Source organism: Zootoca vivipara, chromosome 9 (assembly GCF_965207765.1).
Source record: "Zootoca vivipara chromosome 9, rZooViv2.hap1.1, whole genome shotgun sequence".
NCBI classification, from domain to species: Eukaryota; Metazoa; Chordata; class Lepidosauria; order Squamata; family Lacertidae; genus Zootoca; species Zootoca vivipara.
The window spans coordinates 68,508,038-68,525,279 of NC_142592.1; the positions used below are offsets into that span (position 1 = coordinate 68,508,038).

The window sequence follows — 17,242 nt, forward strand, 5'->3', positions numbered from 1 at the left end:
CCTGAGGCCACGCAGAACCTGTCCCTGCCCTCTAGGGGGGGCACGACCTCAGCACCCACGCTTTGCGCAGCTCCGCCTGACACCCCTCTTCTCCCTCCACAGACAAATACGCCATTCGCTTCATCCCCCACGAGAACGGCGTCCACTCCATCGACGTCCGGTTTAATGGGAGACACATTCCCGGCAGTCCTTTCAAGATCCGTGTTGGGGAGCAGAGCCAGGCCGGTGACCCAGGGCTCGTCACAGCCTATGGGCCAGGCCTGGAGGGCGGAACCACAGGTAAGCACCCCATCCTCCTATCAGGTGCCATCGAGCCATTTTTCTGTCTATAAGACGCCCCCATGTATAAGACACCCCCTCTTTTTCAGGACTCCAAATTAAGAAAATGGGGGGGGGATTACCCCAAGTTGTTGAGCTATTTTTTAAGGGGGCGACTGTCAAAAATCACTCACCCCGCAGGACCAACACAGCCGATTGCAGACGCGTCAATGAAGCAACCAATTGTCTGCATGCGCACCAAAAGTAAACGCCCATCGCCCACCCAATCATAGCTGCCAAGTCTCCCGTATTCCCCGGGAAACCCCCGTTTTTCCAGCTGTTCCGAGCCGGAAAAACGGATTTTTTTTTTTGTTTTTCCCCGGTTTATTCTGGCGCGGCAGCCATTTTGGAATTGGGCAGAGCATGCTCAGAAGCGACTTTTGATGCTGCTGTGCCCAGTTCCAAAATGGCTGCAGCATGACTTCTGATGCGACGGCCATTTTGGAACTGGGCACAGCAGCATCAAAAGTCACTTCTGAGCATGCTCTGCCCAGTTCCAAAATGGTGGCAGCGCTACTTCCAGTCTGCTACTTCCGGTCCGGTCCCTTATTTCTTGGCAGGTATGCACCCAATTGCCACAGCAGCCAATAGCCTGCGGAACTTGCCGCAACAACAAATCACCCGCCAAAGCGCCACTGACCATCTCCGGCTCACGGCAGCCACCGATCGCCAGTCCTACCTCACTACTGTCCATGTATAAGACGACCCCAATTTTTAAGCTTATTTTTTCAAGAAAATAACCTAGTTTTATACATGGGAAAATATGGTATTTAGGCTGTAACGGCTGCGATTCCTTGCAACTGACCCCCCACATTGACCACATTTCATGTGTTGGACCGTTCTTGACCCAATTGGCAAGCCTATAGTGGGTTAAACCACTGTGCCTAGGGCTTGCTGATCAGAAGGTCGGCGGTTCGAATCCCTGTGACGGGTTGAGCTCCCGTTGCTCGGTCCCAGCTCCTGCCAACCTAGCAGTTCGAAAGCACGTTAAAGTGTAAGTAGATAAATAGGAACCGCTACAGTGGGAAGGTAAACGGTGTTTCCATGTGCTGCTCTGGTTCGCCAGAAGCGGCTTTGTCATGCTGGCCACATGACCTGGAAGCTGTACGCCGGCTCCCTCGGCCAATAATGCGAGATGAGCGCGCAACCCCAGAGTCAGTCACGACTGGACCTAATGGTCAGGGGTCCCCCTTTACCTTTATAGTATCACCAGCCAACTCCCTTATTCCACCCGATTAACTTTTATTATAATTATTTTATTATTATTATTAGAAGCACACACACCACCCTGCCCCTTCTTCAGCCACAAACGAGTGGCTTGCACCAGATCGGTCGAAACAATCAGAGAAAAAGGCAGCCCCCACCTGCAGCGGGCTTGCAGGAGACGGCACAAAAGGAACAAGGGAGGAGGAGGGAAGAGGAAAAGGAGCAAGCTCAGGCCCCAGTTGTTACAAATTACTTAGCTATATATATATATAAATATAAATATACCCCAACAACTGACAAAGCAGTTTAAGAAACATGATAGAACAATGAAAATTAAGTTGATGGACTATGCTGAAATGGCAAAAATGACCAGAAGAATCAGAAATCAGGAGGACCAAAACTTTAATAAGGAATGGGGAAAATTTACAATTTATCTTTAAAAAAAAACCATTGCAAAGTTAAAACTGTTAGTGGGATTGCAATAACACTTGTAATGTAATGAAGAACTATGGAGATATAAAAAACTAGATTACTATAAAAGAGGCAGAAGGAAAGGACTAAGACCCACAAAGGGGAGGAGGGAATTCCAGAAGATTACTGGGAATCCTGTTTTTATATACAGTACGTTATGGTGTGAATGTAAATTTTAATATGGAAAATCCAATAAATAAATAAATCTGAAGGCAGCCCTGTTTAGGGAAGCTTTTAAAATTTGATGAATTATTGTATTTTAAATTTTTTTGTTGGGAGCTGCCCAGAGTGGCTGGGGAAACCCAGCCAGATAGGTGGGGTATAATAATAATATATTTGGGGGGGGGGGGGAGAACAATGAAATTATCAGCTGAGGAGGCGCTCCGTGGGGCTGGCCTTTCTCAATTTCTCCCCACTCCTCTGGCAGCTCAGAGTTGCTTAACCCCCCTGTCTCCTCCTTTGGCAGGCGTCTCTTCCGAGTTCTTTGTGAAGACGCGGAACACGGGGTCGGGGGCCCTCTCGGTCACCATCGACGGCCCCTCCAAAGTGCAGATGGACTGCCAGGAGTACCCTGAGGGGCACAAGGTCACGTACATGCCCATGGCGCCCGGCAACTACCTCATCTCCATCAAGTACGGCGGCCCCCAGCACATCGTGGGCAGCCCCTTCAAGGCCAAGGTCACAGGTAGGTACCCTGCAAGCAGGGCCGTCTTAAGTATATCCGGCGCCGTGGTGCAAAGATCCCTCCGGCGCCCCCCTCCCGTTTCCCAGAGTTGCCGACCTTTTTAGCTTTGCAGGGCTGGAGGAGGCGAGCAGCAGCTGGAGGGTGGCTCTTCCGGTGGGGAAGAGGCAGAGGCTCCGGGCGCGGCGCTGCTTCAGCGAGGCGAGGCGGGCGAGGGCGGCGAGCTAATCCCGGAAGGCGCCACGCTCTGCCTCCGCCTATTCCCTGGCGCCCTCCAGAACTTGATGCCCTGGTGCCCCGTGCCACTTGCCTCTATGGGCAAGACGGCCCTACCTGCGAGACGGGCACCTAGCTCCCATAAGGGGAGGCGCAGGGGCCAACCTCCTAGTGGCCAATTTTGGGAAAGCCGCAAGTGGGATCCGAGCCCCGAGAGCCCTCTCCCGTCCTGCGGGTTCCAGCAACTGGGATTGCAGAGGTGTTGTAAGCCAAAAATAGCTTATCTCCTGAGTTTACGGCAGGCTTCTTCAACCTTGGCCCCTCCGGATGTTTTGAGACTACAATTCCCATCACCCCTGACCACTGGTCCTGCTAGCTAAGGATCATGGGAGTTGTAGGCCAAAAACATCTGGAAGGCCGAGGTCGAGGAAGCCTGGTTTACACCAATAAAAACTCAGAAACGTGAGGAGTTAGGAGTCCAGCGTTGTTTATTGCAAAGCAATAGGTTACATTCGGATCGTTCCGCGTCCAGGCAGTGGTATTTATAAAGTTTCAAACAATGCCTTTCAGTTTTCACCAGTCGTGTACATCATTACCTCATTTCATGTTTAATACACATGCGCGATAAGCATTGGCAATTTCTGCTGATTAAGTTCTGATTCCCACCACGTTCTGTTACGCTGTGTTAGTGTCTTGCAAAACCATCAGTTTCATAAAGCAACATACTACCATAATTTCCCTATTAGAAGCACACTCAAGGATTTACAGGGGTACACCTTATCGCGTTTATTGTGGCCCTTTTGGGCCGCCACCACCACCGAGGCAGATCCTAGGAGCCACCCATAGCCCACGAGTTTGCCTAATCCACTCTCGGAGCCCAGTGGCTGTCACTGCCTCCAGTGGGAGGGAGTTTCAGAGGTCAGATATTTTGAAGGAAGCCGACAGGGTCTCTTCATTGCTGCCTCTCCATCCCTTTCCCCAGGACCCCGCCTGTCCGGCGGGCACAGCCTCCACGAAACCTCGACGGTGCTGGTGGAGACGGTGACCAGGGCCTCCTCCTCGTCCTCTTCCTCCTCGGTGGGCGGCAGCTACAGCGCCCTGCCCAAGTTCTCTTCTGACGCAAGCAAGGTGGTTGCCCGGGGGCCTGGGCTGACCAAAGCCTTTGTCGGACAGAAGAACACTTTCACTGTGGACTGCGGCAAGGCTGGTAAGCATTGGGGGAATCTCCGGAGAGGGAAGGAACAGTGCCGGATTTACGTACAGTGGTACCTTGACATCCGAATGACTCGACTTCCGAAGGTTTCGACTTACGAAGTCGACAACCCCGGAAGTCTTTCCGCCGCGCGTGCGTCCTGTGCCTGCGCAGAAGCGGTCCACGCGGTCCACGCATGTGCGGAAGCGCGAAATCGTGCTTCGCGCATGCACAGAACGGGCACTTTGACATCCGAAGACCTCGACTTACGAAGAGCGCCGCGGAACGGATCGTCTTCGTAAGTCGAGGTACTACTGTATAAGCTCAACAAGCTATAGCTTAGGGCCCCACTCTCATGGGGGGGCCCCCAAAAAATTAAAGGGAAAAAACCTGGATAATAAAGCCTACATACAGTAACTGTGTTTTGTGTTGCGTAGGCTCCTAGGATGTAAGTCTAAAATATCACTGGTTTGCTCATTTCTATATATATATAGGGTGCCTACATTCTGCATGGACGGGTTGCATGGCAACATGTAGCGTGAAGCTGCAAACTGCAGTGCAGCCCAGTTGAATGTAGGTCAAGCTGTTGTACCTGTTATCTAATATTAAAGAGTGCTTGTAGACTGATGATCAGGTAGCATAGACTAAGGGTATGAGTCTTATGCCTACTGATTGATTTCATGGAATACATAATTTATTTATTTTGATCCCATTATAAAACTATTTTAGAAAATAAATTCACCTTTATTATCTAGTAGGCCTATGCGTGCTCTGGTACATGGGGTCACGAAGAGTCGGACACGACCAAACAACAACAACAAAATATTATTATTTACTACTGTAGTACAGTTCCCTATTACGCCCACTTGCTACTATAATACTATATATAAATATTATAATTATATTTATTCTTAATTGTACAGGGTGAGTCCTTTAAAAGAGGCCCCGTGGATACAGCGTACACATGTTCCACGGGGCTTCTTTTAAAAGACCCACCCTGTATTTCAGTTCAACAATTTGAGTCCCTTGTTTGTTTGTTTGTTTGACTTCCCTCTATCTCTTCTGCATTACTCTTCTGTTTAAGTAATCTGTATTTGATTATTAGCAAGAAATTCCCCTTGTATCTGGGAAGTTAGTCCAGGCCCAGCCGAGTGTTGTTGTTGGAACCATGTTTTGTGAGATAGTTTTTAAAGCAATCCCAATTATTCTTATTATTCTGCAGGTACCAACATGCTGATGGTGGGGGTCCACGGCCCCAAGACCCCCTGCGACGAGGTCTACGTCAAGCACATGGGCAACCGTGTCTACAACGTCACGTACACCGTCAAGGAGAAGGGCGACTACATCCTCATCGTCAAGTGGGGCGACGAGAGCGTCCCCGGGAGCCCCTACCAAGTCAACGTCCCTTAGGAGGAGGGGGGCTGGCACCTATCCCCCCCTCCGGGCCCCGCCCTCCGCCCACCACGCCAAAGACTGCTCCCCTCCCAAACCCCTCCCTATGTCGCCCCAGGGCGGGGCCGGCGCCACGAGGAACCTTGGGACAATTTGTTTCGCCTGTTTTGGGGTGCTTTATTTTTTTTCCTTTTTAACTATTTCTCCCGGCTGTGAAGGTGTGGGGGGGCGGTGGGAAGGGCAAGGGGTGTGCACCATTGTAGCTGGGAAAGGATGGGGTTCACAATGGGGAGGGGGTAAAGGGGAGGAAACCGGAAGTCGCGGAGGAGGAAGTGTCGGTTGTTGCCGTTCACCAGGCAGGGGGCATCTTCATGTGGCGGGCCGCCCCCTCCCCCGACAGTGGAGCCACAAAGGTTCTGCTGGGAAAAGGGTGGAGATTGTGTCCCGTCCCAGGGAGCAGGCTGAGGAAGGCAGAGCTCGGTAGGTTATGGGCCCAGTTTTTCCAGACCGCAGGGGCCGGGGAATCTGTCTCCCGGCGCCGTTGAACGAGTCTCGCCTTTTCGGAGATGTGGAGGGCCAGCCCAGAGGAGGAAGCGAGGAGGAAGGAAGGAGGGGGAGCAGAACGCAGGGTTGTTTAGAAGACTTCTGCTGGGACCAGGTGGACCGGGGTCACCTGTGATCCTCCGAACTATAGGAGCAGCTGCCCCGTCAAGTGTTGACGGCGAGGGTTGATTGGAATGATGCCGTTTTGAGTGAGAGCGAAGGCTGGGTGGGGTACTGTCTCCCAGGAAGATGTGCAATGCGACCACCCTGCTCGTTGGACGGGGGTTTATGCAGCAGACCTTCTCAGCCGACCAAGGCCAAAGTTTTGGGGTTTCCCCCCACCCCATAGTAGACCCGTTGAGGGTTTTCTGTGCCTTCTGCTTCCCACCCCGTCCACAAACTGGTTTGCTGTTGCTGGGTATGGGGGCGGCCCAAGCCAGAGAGAGAGAAAGAGAGAGGAAAGCCTTTTTATATAGAAGACGACGAAGAAAGGGGGCGGGAAAGAAAAATAATGATAATAAAGAAATATTGGGGAAACGGGATGATAAGGATCCTGGCCCACATGGGCGGGACTGTTTGTAACTGACAGCCCCTCGAGGGAGGGGCTTTTTTATAGCAATGTGTTTGTGGTTGCATGTTTCCTATGGTGGGCAGTGGGAGACCCAGCCTGCCTGCCCCCCCACCCCCGGCAATAAAGATGACTTGCTTTTAAAATGCAGTGGTGTGGCCTGTTTTTGTGTGTGGGTTTGCTGGTTAAAATCCCGCAGAGCATATCCAAATTCCCTTTTCTTTCAGTGGGATGCCTGTAAGACTTGCAAGTGTAGCCCAATCTCCCATTACCAAAGAACACAGTCCCGGTTCAGACGTAACCCTAAACCGTGGTGGTTTAACAGACACCAAGAACAGACCCCCTACAAGACGAGGGACGAGGATGAACAACATTTTGAGATGCGAACAATCATGAGAGGGAAGGAGACAATCAGGAAGAGAGTTTTAGGAAAAACAGGAGGCCGTTCTTATTGCACTGGGATCAGCATAAAACAAATTAAGCTACAATTAGGGACAGGTTAAGTGTGATGTAATTAATTGCAAACCTTAATATCTTTATAATCATGAATTATGGATGTGTGTAAATTAAAAACTCAAAAAGAAAAAAAAGGGTTGGAAAAGGGAGGGCGCCGAGTTTACCCATAATGCCAAGCCACAGTTAAACCATGGTTTGTAAGCTAACAATAAACCATTGCTTCACATTGTGGTTCGTTGCCGGTAAGCAAAGCGTAGAATTGTAGAGTAAGAAGGGGACCCAACCGTCACTTAGTCCAACCCCCCACAACGCAGGAATCGAAACTAAAGAGTCGCGGCACATAGAAACATGCACAGCTTAAGAATTCCATGCCATTCCATGGAGTGTGCAGTGTTGGGAATACCATTAAACGTCAGGAAAACTATTAACTGGATATGACAAAGGTGGGACCCGAGCCAATGCATTCAAATGACAATAAGGAGATTCCAAGTCAACATTAGAAAGAACTTCCTGATGGTAAGATCCATTCGACAGCAGTGGATGGGCGTTGTTGCATATGGAGAAGCCTCGGGGCCGGATTTAGATTTGATGAGGCCCTAAGCTACTGAATAGGTGACCGGGGTGACGTGGTCTAAGCCACTGAGCCTCTTGGGCTGGCCAATCGGAAGGTCGGCGGTTCGAACCCCCGCGACAGAGTGAGCTCCCGTTGCTCAGTCCCTGCTCCTGCCAACCAGCAGTTCAAAAGCACAGCAGCGTAAGTAGATAAATAGGTACCACTCCGGCGGGAAGGTAAACGGTGTTTCCGTGTGCTGCTCTGGTTTCGCCAGAAGCGGCTTAGTCATGCTGGATCTTTTCTCGAGTGAAAAAAAACCATTCCCCAAAAGGTCCGGCCAAATCAAAGGAAAGAAATAAAAAAGGCGTCTAGTTAACCCGGAGTAAAAACAACCCATGTGTCACTCTTCCTTTTTCTTATCTCTGTGGAAGAGGCTGCCCTTCTGCCCTTTTCCCGCCAGCTTCTTCACCCACGAACACGCAAGCGCCGCAGGAGAGCAACGTTTCCCCCCCCCCGCGGGCACCGCGCCTGCGCCTCCCCGCCCCACGGTTTTCCCCGCCCGCCGCATAAAACCACCTTACGGCGGCTGCGCGGGGCCATTCTTAGCGGAAGTGCGCTCTCATTCCCTGCCCTCGTCCGTCAGCCGCTGCGGGGTCTGCCATGGCCGGCCGGGGGAAGCTCATCGCAGTGCTGGGCGACGAGGACACCGTGACCGGGTTCCTGCTGGGCGGCGTCGGCGAGCTCGACAAGCACCGGCGCCCCAACTTCCTGGTGGTGGAGAAGGAGACGGCGCTGGCCGAGATCGAGGACGCTTTCCGGTGAGGGCCGCGGGGGAGGGGGCGAGGTTGCCGTGGGAACGGCGCGGGAGAGACCAAGGCGCCCCCAGGCACGGGGGCGTCCTCGGGCGAGACCATTCTGCGGCCACGGAGGTGTCCTCTTTATATATGTGTGTTTTAAAAAGCTCCACCATCCGCTTATTATCCTTTTCTGAATTTTATTGACGTTCCCCGCCTTTTCTCTCTCCTCCAAGGAGCCCCATAGGGCAGGCATAGGCAACCTTGGCTCTCCAGATGTTTTGGAACTACAACTCCCATGATCCCTAGCTAACAGGGCCAGTGGTCAGGGATCATGGGAGTTGTAGTTCCAAAACATCTGGAGAGACAGGGTTGCCTATGCCAGTCATGGGGGCACTGACCTGGCTCCCCCCACCCCTCATTTCACCTCTCCCCCCAACAACAGCCCTGCAAGGTAGGCTGGGCTGAGAGATGCAAGGTCACCCCCGGTGGGTGACTGGTGGGATTCGAACCTTGGTCTCCTAGGGCCTGGTTCTCATAAATGGGGCTTATTTCTGTTTCTGTCATGCCTGTTTTCTGTTTCTTACGTTGCAGGTGCTCTGCCCTGCAGCAGTGGCCCTTCCCAAAGCAGAAGGGGAAACAGACAGTGGGAAGGGTGGATCCTGGGCCTCGGAGCTTGGGCAGCCTTGCCCTAGGGACGTGGGTGGCGCTGTGGTCTAAACCACCGAGCCTCTTGGGCTTGCCGATCAGAAGGTCGGCGGTTCGAATCCCTGTAACGGGGTGAGCTCCCGTTGCTCGGTCCCAGCTCCTGCCCACCTAGCAGTTTGAAAGCACATAAAAGTGCAAGTAGATAAATAGGGACCACTACAGCGGGAAGGTAAACGGCGTTTCCATGCGCTCTGGTTTCTGTCACGCTGTCCTGTTGCACCAGAAGCGGTTTAGTGCTGCTGGCTACATGATCCAGAAAGCTGTTTGTGGACAAACACCGGCTCCCTCGGCTTGAAAGCGAAACGAGCACCGCAACCGCAGAGTCGCCTTGGACTGGACTTAACTGTCCAGGGGGCCTTTACCTTTACCTTACCCCGGAGGTCTGCAAACGATTTCACCACTGTCCCTCAGACCTTGTGGGGAGCCAGACTATATATTATTTTTTTGGGGGGGGGGAAATGAACGAATTCCTATGCCCCACAAATAACCCAGAGATGCATTTTAAATAAAAGCACAAATTCTACTCATGTAAAAACACGCTGATTCCCGGACTGTCTGCGGGCCGGATTTAGAAGGCGATTGGGTCGGATCTGCCCCCCAGGGCCTTAGTTTGCCTACCCATGCCTTAGGCTGATGCCAAGCATAGTTTAGGGGTGGCATCTGAACCTGGGCCGCTGACTGCAACCCAACAAAAGCCGGCCGTATTTACGTCCCACTGCAATTTCATGGTACTTGAGTTGCCTCCTGAAGTCTGTGATTCCTGCATTGGACTAGATCAGTGGGTCCCAACCTTTTTTTGACCGTGCCCCACCTAAGCATCTCTAAAATCCTGGTGCCCCCACCCCACCCCCTGACATATAATTCTTATTATTTGAAAAGCGAACGTGGAGGAAGCCTGAAAGGCCATTCACTGTTAATAACTCGTCAGGGTGGATTTGATTTAAATCAAACTGATTTAAATCACGATTTAAATCACGATTTAAATCACTAGTCAGTAAGGCTTGATTTAAATCATAGTTTTCTACATAAAGACTAATTCATGCTGGTATAACTTTAATATGCAAGTAGATGAAGATTTTTAGAATAACAACTTTTCATATTAGTTTTTTATCCCCAGTTTAATGGGTTATTCATATTTGGACAACTTTACTGTTGTACTTAGGAAGGAGAAAAATAATCATTAACTTAATAATAACAATTTAAATAGATTTATTCAACTGAAACAATAACATTACAGCATATGTTATTTGCTTAAACAAACATCCATGTTTGTTAAGTAATTTGGCTAAACAAAAACAATATATATATATTTTAAGAAACTTAGACTGTCAGCCCAGCCTACACATGAAAAACTTAAATGCTGTCCACTCCAAACAATCAGAAAAATATTGTTTCTATTCTATTCACTGAACTTCTTGAAACTTAGCACTGAAGGGGTTGTTTCTGTATTCAAAGGTTTGTAGAACAATAGGATTAAGGTATTTTTCTCAACTCTGTTCATGTTATAACATTTTTGCTGTGAAGAAGAGGCATGTGATCTCTGTTGAGTCAAATTCAGTTTTGAGAACTGCAAAAGTAAACCAAGCACCTGTGATAATATCTTGTAGGCAGAGAAACTGCCCAATAATCTTACAAAAACCTCTGGAAGAGCATGACATTGTGAATGGATTAATGGAATTTATTTACCCCCAAAATTAAACATATACAACCTTATTCTACATAATTTAAAAACTAATCTATATTTCTTGATGGAATAACCTTTGGATGGTAATATATTTTCCTCAAAAAACATTTTATTTTAAAAAAACAATTTAAATCAAAAAAATCGATTTAAATCAAAAAAATCCGATTTAAATCAAAAAAATCCGATTTTTTTGATTTTTTTAAAAAAATCATTGCTTTTTATCCACCCTGTAACTCGTTCTTGTATTGCCCCCCTTAAAAATCAAATTGCCCCCCGTGGGGCGTGTGCCCAGTGTTGGGAACTGTGGGACTGGATTGTCCTCAGGGTCTCCCCCCCAAAACCCTGCAATTCTAAGCCCCTTGGCTGCAATATTTCTGTTGATAGCCGCCTTTTGTGTACACTGCAGGCATGTCCAACAGGTAGATCATGATCTAATGGTAGATCACTGGACATCTGTGGTAGATCACTGGTTGACCATTGGCTCCCCTAAAAAAACCTCAACCATAGAATCATAGAGTTGGAAGAGACCCCCAAGGGCCATCCAGTCCAACCCCCTGCCAAGCAGGAAACCCCATCAAAGGATTCCTGACAGATGGCTGTCAAGCCTCTGCTTAAAGACCTCCAAAGAAGGAGACTCCACCACACTCCTTGGCAGCAAGTTCCACTGCCGAACAGCTCTTGCTGTCAGGAAGTTCCACTTTGCCCTGCACCCCAAAAGAGGGTGTGTGTGTAGATCACTGCCAGTTTTTAACTCTGTGAGTAGACCGCAGTCTCTTTCCGGAAGAAGCTGGGTTCAGGCAGTGCTCTGTTTACACACAAGCACCCTGTCCCAGCCAGGCCCTTTGGATCCGGCCACAGCTGCCCTCCACCAGCCCTCTCTGCTCCCTGGCACCCAACGAAGGACCTGCCTGCTGTTGCTGTGACCTTGAGGAAGCTCCTTGAGGCAGATCCTTCTGCTGGATGTGCCCTTTGCTGTCCTGGGGGGGCTGGTAGCTCTGTGGGGGGCAAGTTACCCAACCTTGGCTGGTGCATACAAAGCAGGGAAGCCTTACTGAATGTCGGGCTGTGTAAATAGGCCTGCCAACATTGGAGACCACCAATTTACATTGGGAGGGGGAAATCTCTTCTCCCAGCGCTTTCCCCGACCAGTGTGTCAGAATCAACTCCCCGTTCTCTCCCGAGGTAACCACGTAGCCTCTTGGGGAGGCATGAATGATTCTCTGTCTTCGAGGGGTTTATATTCAATTTCCTTCCAAAGTTGGCACTAAAATGGGCAATCCATATTTAAAGTATTAGAGGAGGTTGCTTGTTTCCGGAGCTGCTTTTGCCTTCCGGAGCTTTGCGTTGATCTCGGCTCCGGATTCCTGAGAAATTCAAGGTGATGCTTTCCAAACGCCTGTGCTGCCCTTGCGTTGGAGCAAAGGTGTAAACGGTGGCAAGGCTTAGTGTGTGCCATCTGGGTTGCTGGACTCAATCTCCAATATTAATACATTTCTTCTTTTCTTGCCTTTTCTTACTGCTTCTTCTTGTAAGTTTCCTGTATAGCACAATCCTTAGGGAAGAAGGTCCCCAAGGTATCGAGAACAACTCGGCTGTTGTGGAAGCCCTTCGGGGTGAAACAGGGAGATATCCGGAAACCTTGTTCTGCCCGAGTGAGCAGTTTGTACCAGCCAGCTTGTGCCAGCAGTCCACATCAGCGGTGTTATTCTCGATACCTTGGGGAAGAAGCAGTAAGAAAAGATAAGAAAAGAAGAAATGTATTAATGTTGGAATTAGCCCCATAGGTTATTGTCACAGAAGGGTGTTGGCTACTCCCGAGTAAGCACTCCACACATCCCCTGGACTTTCAGAGTTTTATTGTGCATGCTATATACAGTGGTGAGATGTTTCAAATCATGTCTGCTCTGCATGGGGCAGAAGCCCGCAATGGCGTCTCGCGGGCTCTGATCCCCCTTTTACGACTAGGCATCCAAACGCCCCTCCTCCTTGCTCTACGGCAGGGGTCCCCAAACTAAGGCCTGGGGGCCGGATGCGGCCCAATTGCCTTCTAAATCTGGCCTGCGGACAGTCTGGGAATCAGCATGTTTTTACATGAGTAGAATGTGTCCTTTTATTGAAAATGCATCTCTGGGTTATTTGTGGGGCATAGGAATTGCTTCATATTTTCCCCAAAAATATAGTCCGGCCCCCCACAAGGTCTGAGGAACAGTGGACCGGCCCCCTGCTGAAAATGTTTGCTGACCCCTGCTCTACGGGTCCTCCGTGGTCCCAAACCAGACTCCTGAGGTGCCTTTCTACCTACTTCCTCCCTTCCAGCCCCTGCTGAAGCTAGCTCCGCCCCTGCTTCCCTGCTCCCAGCCTGGAGCTGAGCCTCCAGGACTCTGCAGAGCCCTGGACCCTTCTTTACCACTTCCTGTTCCTGGTTTTCCCTCCCAGACTTGCTGCTCTCCCAGCTGGTAGAAGTAAGCAGAGTGGGCTGCTCTCTGCAAGCCCTCTCTCTTACAGTTATGCACCGTACATATGAACTGTATGTGTTGCATATACTGGACTAGACCTTTATGATAGGAAATAACCAGTAAAAAAATTTCAGTTATTATCATTCAGCCTGTTGCACTTTATGTATTGTGACAACTGTATATCCCACTGCATGCCACTCTTTCAGTAACTGAGCTTGCAGTGGGACAGAGTCCGCTTCCGAGATTGCCCCTCCTTCAATCCAGCGTGGCTTCTGCTCTGGTCTTGTTGAATTATTGCACATCTTGCAATAATAATAATAAATAATAATAGTTTATTATTTATACCCCACCCATCTGGCTGGGTTTCCCCAGCCACTCTGAGCACCTTCCAGCAAAATATTGATATACAATAATTCATCAAATTTTAAAAAGCTTTCCTAAACAGGACTGCCTTCAGATGTCTTCTAAAAGTGAGATAGTCGTTTATTTCCTTGACATCTGACGGGAGGACGTTCCGCAGGGCAGGCACCACCACTGAGAAGGCCCTTGGAGCTGGACCTCAATGTCTGGGCTGAATGATGGGGGGTGGAGACGCTCCTTCAGGTATACTGGTCTGAGGCCGTTTAGGGCTTTCAAGGTCAGCACCAACACTTTGAATTGTGTTCGGAAACGTACTGGGAGCCAATGTAGGTCTTTCAGGACCGCTGTTATATGGTCTCAGCAGCCGCTCCCAGTCACCAGTCTAGCTGCCCCATTCTGGATTAGTTGTGGTTTCTGGGTAGCCCCATATAGAGCACACTGCAGTAGTCCAAGCGGGAGATAACCAGAGCATGCACCACTCTGGCAAGACAGTCCGCGGGCAGGTAGGGTCTCAGCCTGCGTACCAGATGGAGCTGATAGACAGCTGCCCTGGACACAGAATTGACCTGCGCCTCCATGGACAGCTGTGAGTCCAGAATGACTCCCAGGCTGCGCACCTGGTGTTTCAGGGGCACAGTTACCCCATTCAGGACCAGGGAGTCATCCACACCTGCCCACCTCCTGTCCCCCACAAACAGTCCTTCTGTCTGGTCAGGATTCAACCTCTATCTGTTAGCCGCAATGCAACCCTTTGAGATATAAATGTGACGTTTCCCCCTTGTGTGTTGTTGCAACCGGCTCCAGGTGCCAGTAACTCAGCTGGCCTGGCGTCTGTCTTCCGTTCCCCAGGGCGCCTTTCCCAGAGAGTGCTAGGGACACCAGCAGTGACCCCTTTCTGCTCTGCCATTCTCTGTCCTCAGGAGCTTCTTGTGCCGCGACGACATTGGCATCGTCCTCATCAACCAGTACATTGCGGAGATGATCCGCCACGCCATCGACGCCCACACCAAGTCCATCCCGGCGGTGCTGGAAATCCCCTCCAAGGAGCACCCCTACGATGCCTCTAAGGACTCGATCCTGCGTCGCGCCAAGGGGATGTTCTCCGCCGAGGACCTGCGATAGACCAGCTGCTCCTCCACCATCTACTCTTCCGTCAAGAGCTTTCCCTCCCTCTCCTCTCCTCTCCTCTCCTGTTGCTCGGGCACATTTACGGCCATCCACACCCTTCCTCTTGCTGCCCAGGGGTCAATTCCTGTGGTCGCCTACATTCCTGCTGTTTGGAATTCCTAGCTCTGTAGTCTGTCTGCTGTATTTTGGGAGCAGGGAGGGTGGGGGCAGCTGGGAGCTAACATCACACTTTCTGCTGCAATCATAGCTAGAGCTGTGTTCGCGTTCCCTCGGGTGCCGTAATTGACCAGGGAGCCTCTCCATATACTCCTAAGGCACTTTCTCCCACCCCACAAAAGGGGGGGTCCAAAGGTATATTTCTCAGCAGAATGATTTGGGATCTTTTGAGGGACCGACATTTCTGTGTCCTTCAGGACTAAAGTCCTGATCCCTGGTTGTTGATGGAGCAGTACACTTACAACCCAAATCTACACACACACACACTCCTGTCTGTGAAGTGCAAACCGGTGATCTTTAATTAAACTGAAGGGCAGAACATGCAGTTCTGTTCTTGCAGATTTGTGTCTTCAGGAGTAAATGTTACGATACCTCGTCAGAGGTGGTGCCGCACTGGAAATAATTTCTGCCGCTTTCACTCTGACGTCCTCCGGCAGACCTCTCTGTAGCCCCTGATTTGCCCAAATATTCTCCGCTGTACCGCTTGCTTCTTGCAAAAGTCCTGCCTGCGGGTGAGTCTCGGAGAGAAAATCGACACCCAACCATTTTCATCTGTGCTTTTACCCTGTTGTGACTTGTGCTGTTTGTTTTGTTCCGAGTACAAGATATATGTGATCTTTAATAATAGCTAATTGTAGTTATATTTTTGTGATTCCTTGTGAATGAACCTGTTAAAAAATTGAGGGGAGGAACCAACACTTAAGGAGCGCCCTCAATAAAAACTGTCTGTGAATCACTCTCCTTTTTCCACGGGTATTTTTTTCCTCATCCCCGTCTCATGTCCAGAGCCAGGAACTATTTTCAGCTTCGGTTGTGTGGGTCATTCTTTCCCTGGAACTGCAATGAGGAAGTTCTCCAGCTAAGTTGCCCCACAGGTCGGCTGAGCTGGCATCGAGGCAAGTCAGCAGCAGCAAGCTCTCTGCTTCCCCCCCCCCTTTCCCTTTGTCTTTTGACGCAAGCTCAGCCTTTGCAAGACACAGGGTGCTATCTGTGTCTTCGCCCATCGGGGTGAGGGTCACCCATTCATAACGGAAACAGCAACCACGGGGAAGATTGCAGGGTAATGTCAAATGTCACCTTATCATGGGGTTTTCCTGCAACATGGAGGAGATGCCCCCCGCCCCCCCCATCATAAAAATAAATACCTCTTTCTCTTTTTTTAAAGTTATGGATGGCGGCCAAAAGGGGTACCTAGGGTGGAAATGCAGTTTCCTTCTCAAGTTCATGGGATGGCCCTCCAGCTCCTCTAATAATAATAATAAATAATAATAATAATAATAATAATAATAATAATAATAATAATAATTTATTATTTATACCCCGCCCATCTGGCTGGGTTTCCCCGGCCACTCTGGGCGGCTTCCAACAGAAAAATAAAACACAATAATCTATTAAACATTAAAAGCCTCCCTGAACAGGGCTGCCTTCAGATGTCTTCTAAAAATCTGGTAGTTGTTTTCCTCTTTGACATCTGATGGGAAGGCGTTCCACAGGGCGGGTGCCACCACCAAGAAGGCCCTCTGCCTGGTTCCCTGCAACTTGGCTTCTCGCAACGAGGGAACCGCCAGAAGGCCCTCAGTGCTGGACCTCAGTGTCCGGGCAGAATGATGGAGGTGGAGACGCTCCTTCAGGTATACTGGACCGAGACCATTTAGGGCTTTAAAGGTCAGCACCAACACTTTGAATTGTGCTCGGAAACGTACTGGGATATATTGGAAACTGGATTTATTTACTGGAAACTCTGGATTTATTTTATTATTTATTTATTTATTTTATTTATCGAATTTATATACCACCCTATACCCGGAGGTCTCAGGGCGGTTCACAAAAAAGATCACAATATATAAAATAAAAATAAAAATAAAAACAATACCCCAATAACGCCCCCCTCCAAAGAGTCACATTTTAAAAGGGTATAGGTTGTTGATCAGGTTAACCAAAGGCCTGGTTGAAAAGGAACGTTTTTGCCTGGCGCCTAAAGGTGTGTAGTGAAGGCGCCTGGGGTGAACTTCCCTGGGGAGAGCATTCCACAGACGGGGAGCCACTGCAGAGAAGGCCCCGTTCTCGTGTTGCCACCCTCCGGACCTCTCGAGGAGGAGGCACACGAAGGAGGGCCTCAGAAGGTGATCTCAGGGTCCGGGTAGGATCGTATGGAAAGAGGCAGTCCTTGAGGTATTGTGGTCCTGAGCCGTTTAAGGCTTTATGGGTCAAAACCAGCACTTTGAATTGGGCCTGGAATCTAATCAGTAGCCAGTGCAGTCGGACCAGGATCAGCGTAATATGCTCAACCCGTCTTGCT

The 17,242-nt window shown here is 49.9% G+C and overlaps 2 protein-coding genes across 7 annotated transcripts in view; both read left to right on the top strand.

Annotated features, from left to right (window-relative positions):
* Window positions 1-6,737, top strand: part of FLNC (filamin C) — a 130,327-nt gene extending 123,590 nt beyond the window's left edge. For 4 of the 6 annotated variants that reach the window (XM_060279264.2, XM_060279265.2, XM_035128538.3 and 1 more), the window contains 4 exons: window positions 103-279; window positions 2,462-2,680; window positions 3,876-4,100; window positions 5,308-6,734. In XM_060279264.2, the coding sequence (XP_060135247.2) occupies window positions 103-279; window positions 2,462-2,680; window positions 3,876-4,100; window positions 5,308-5,495 (809 nt within the window). In that variant the 3' untranslated portion in view covers window positions 5,496-6,734. Of the gene's footprint in view, window positions 1-102; window positions 280-2,461; window positions 2,681-3,875; window positions 4,101-5,307 lie in introns of all 6 variants that reach the window. The other 2 variants (XM_088676511.1, XM_088676512.1) reach the window with 1 other exon arrangement.
* A 1,470-nt stretch (window positions 6,738-8,207) lies between these two features.
* On the top strand, window positions 8,208-15,680 carry ATP6V1F (ATPase H+ transporting V1 subunit F). The gene is made up of 2 exons (XM_035128510.3): window positions 8,208-8,415; window positions 14,520-15,680. The coding sequence occupies exons 1-2, from the start codon at window positions 8,258-8,260 to the stop codon at window positions 14,719-14,721; spliced, it is 360 nt and encodes a 119-aa protein (XP_034984401.1). The 5' UTR covers window positions 8,208-8,257; the 3' UTR covers window positions 14,722-15,680.
* Window positions 15,681-17,242: the final 1,562 nt, after the last annotated feature.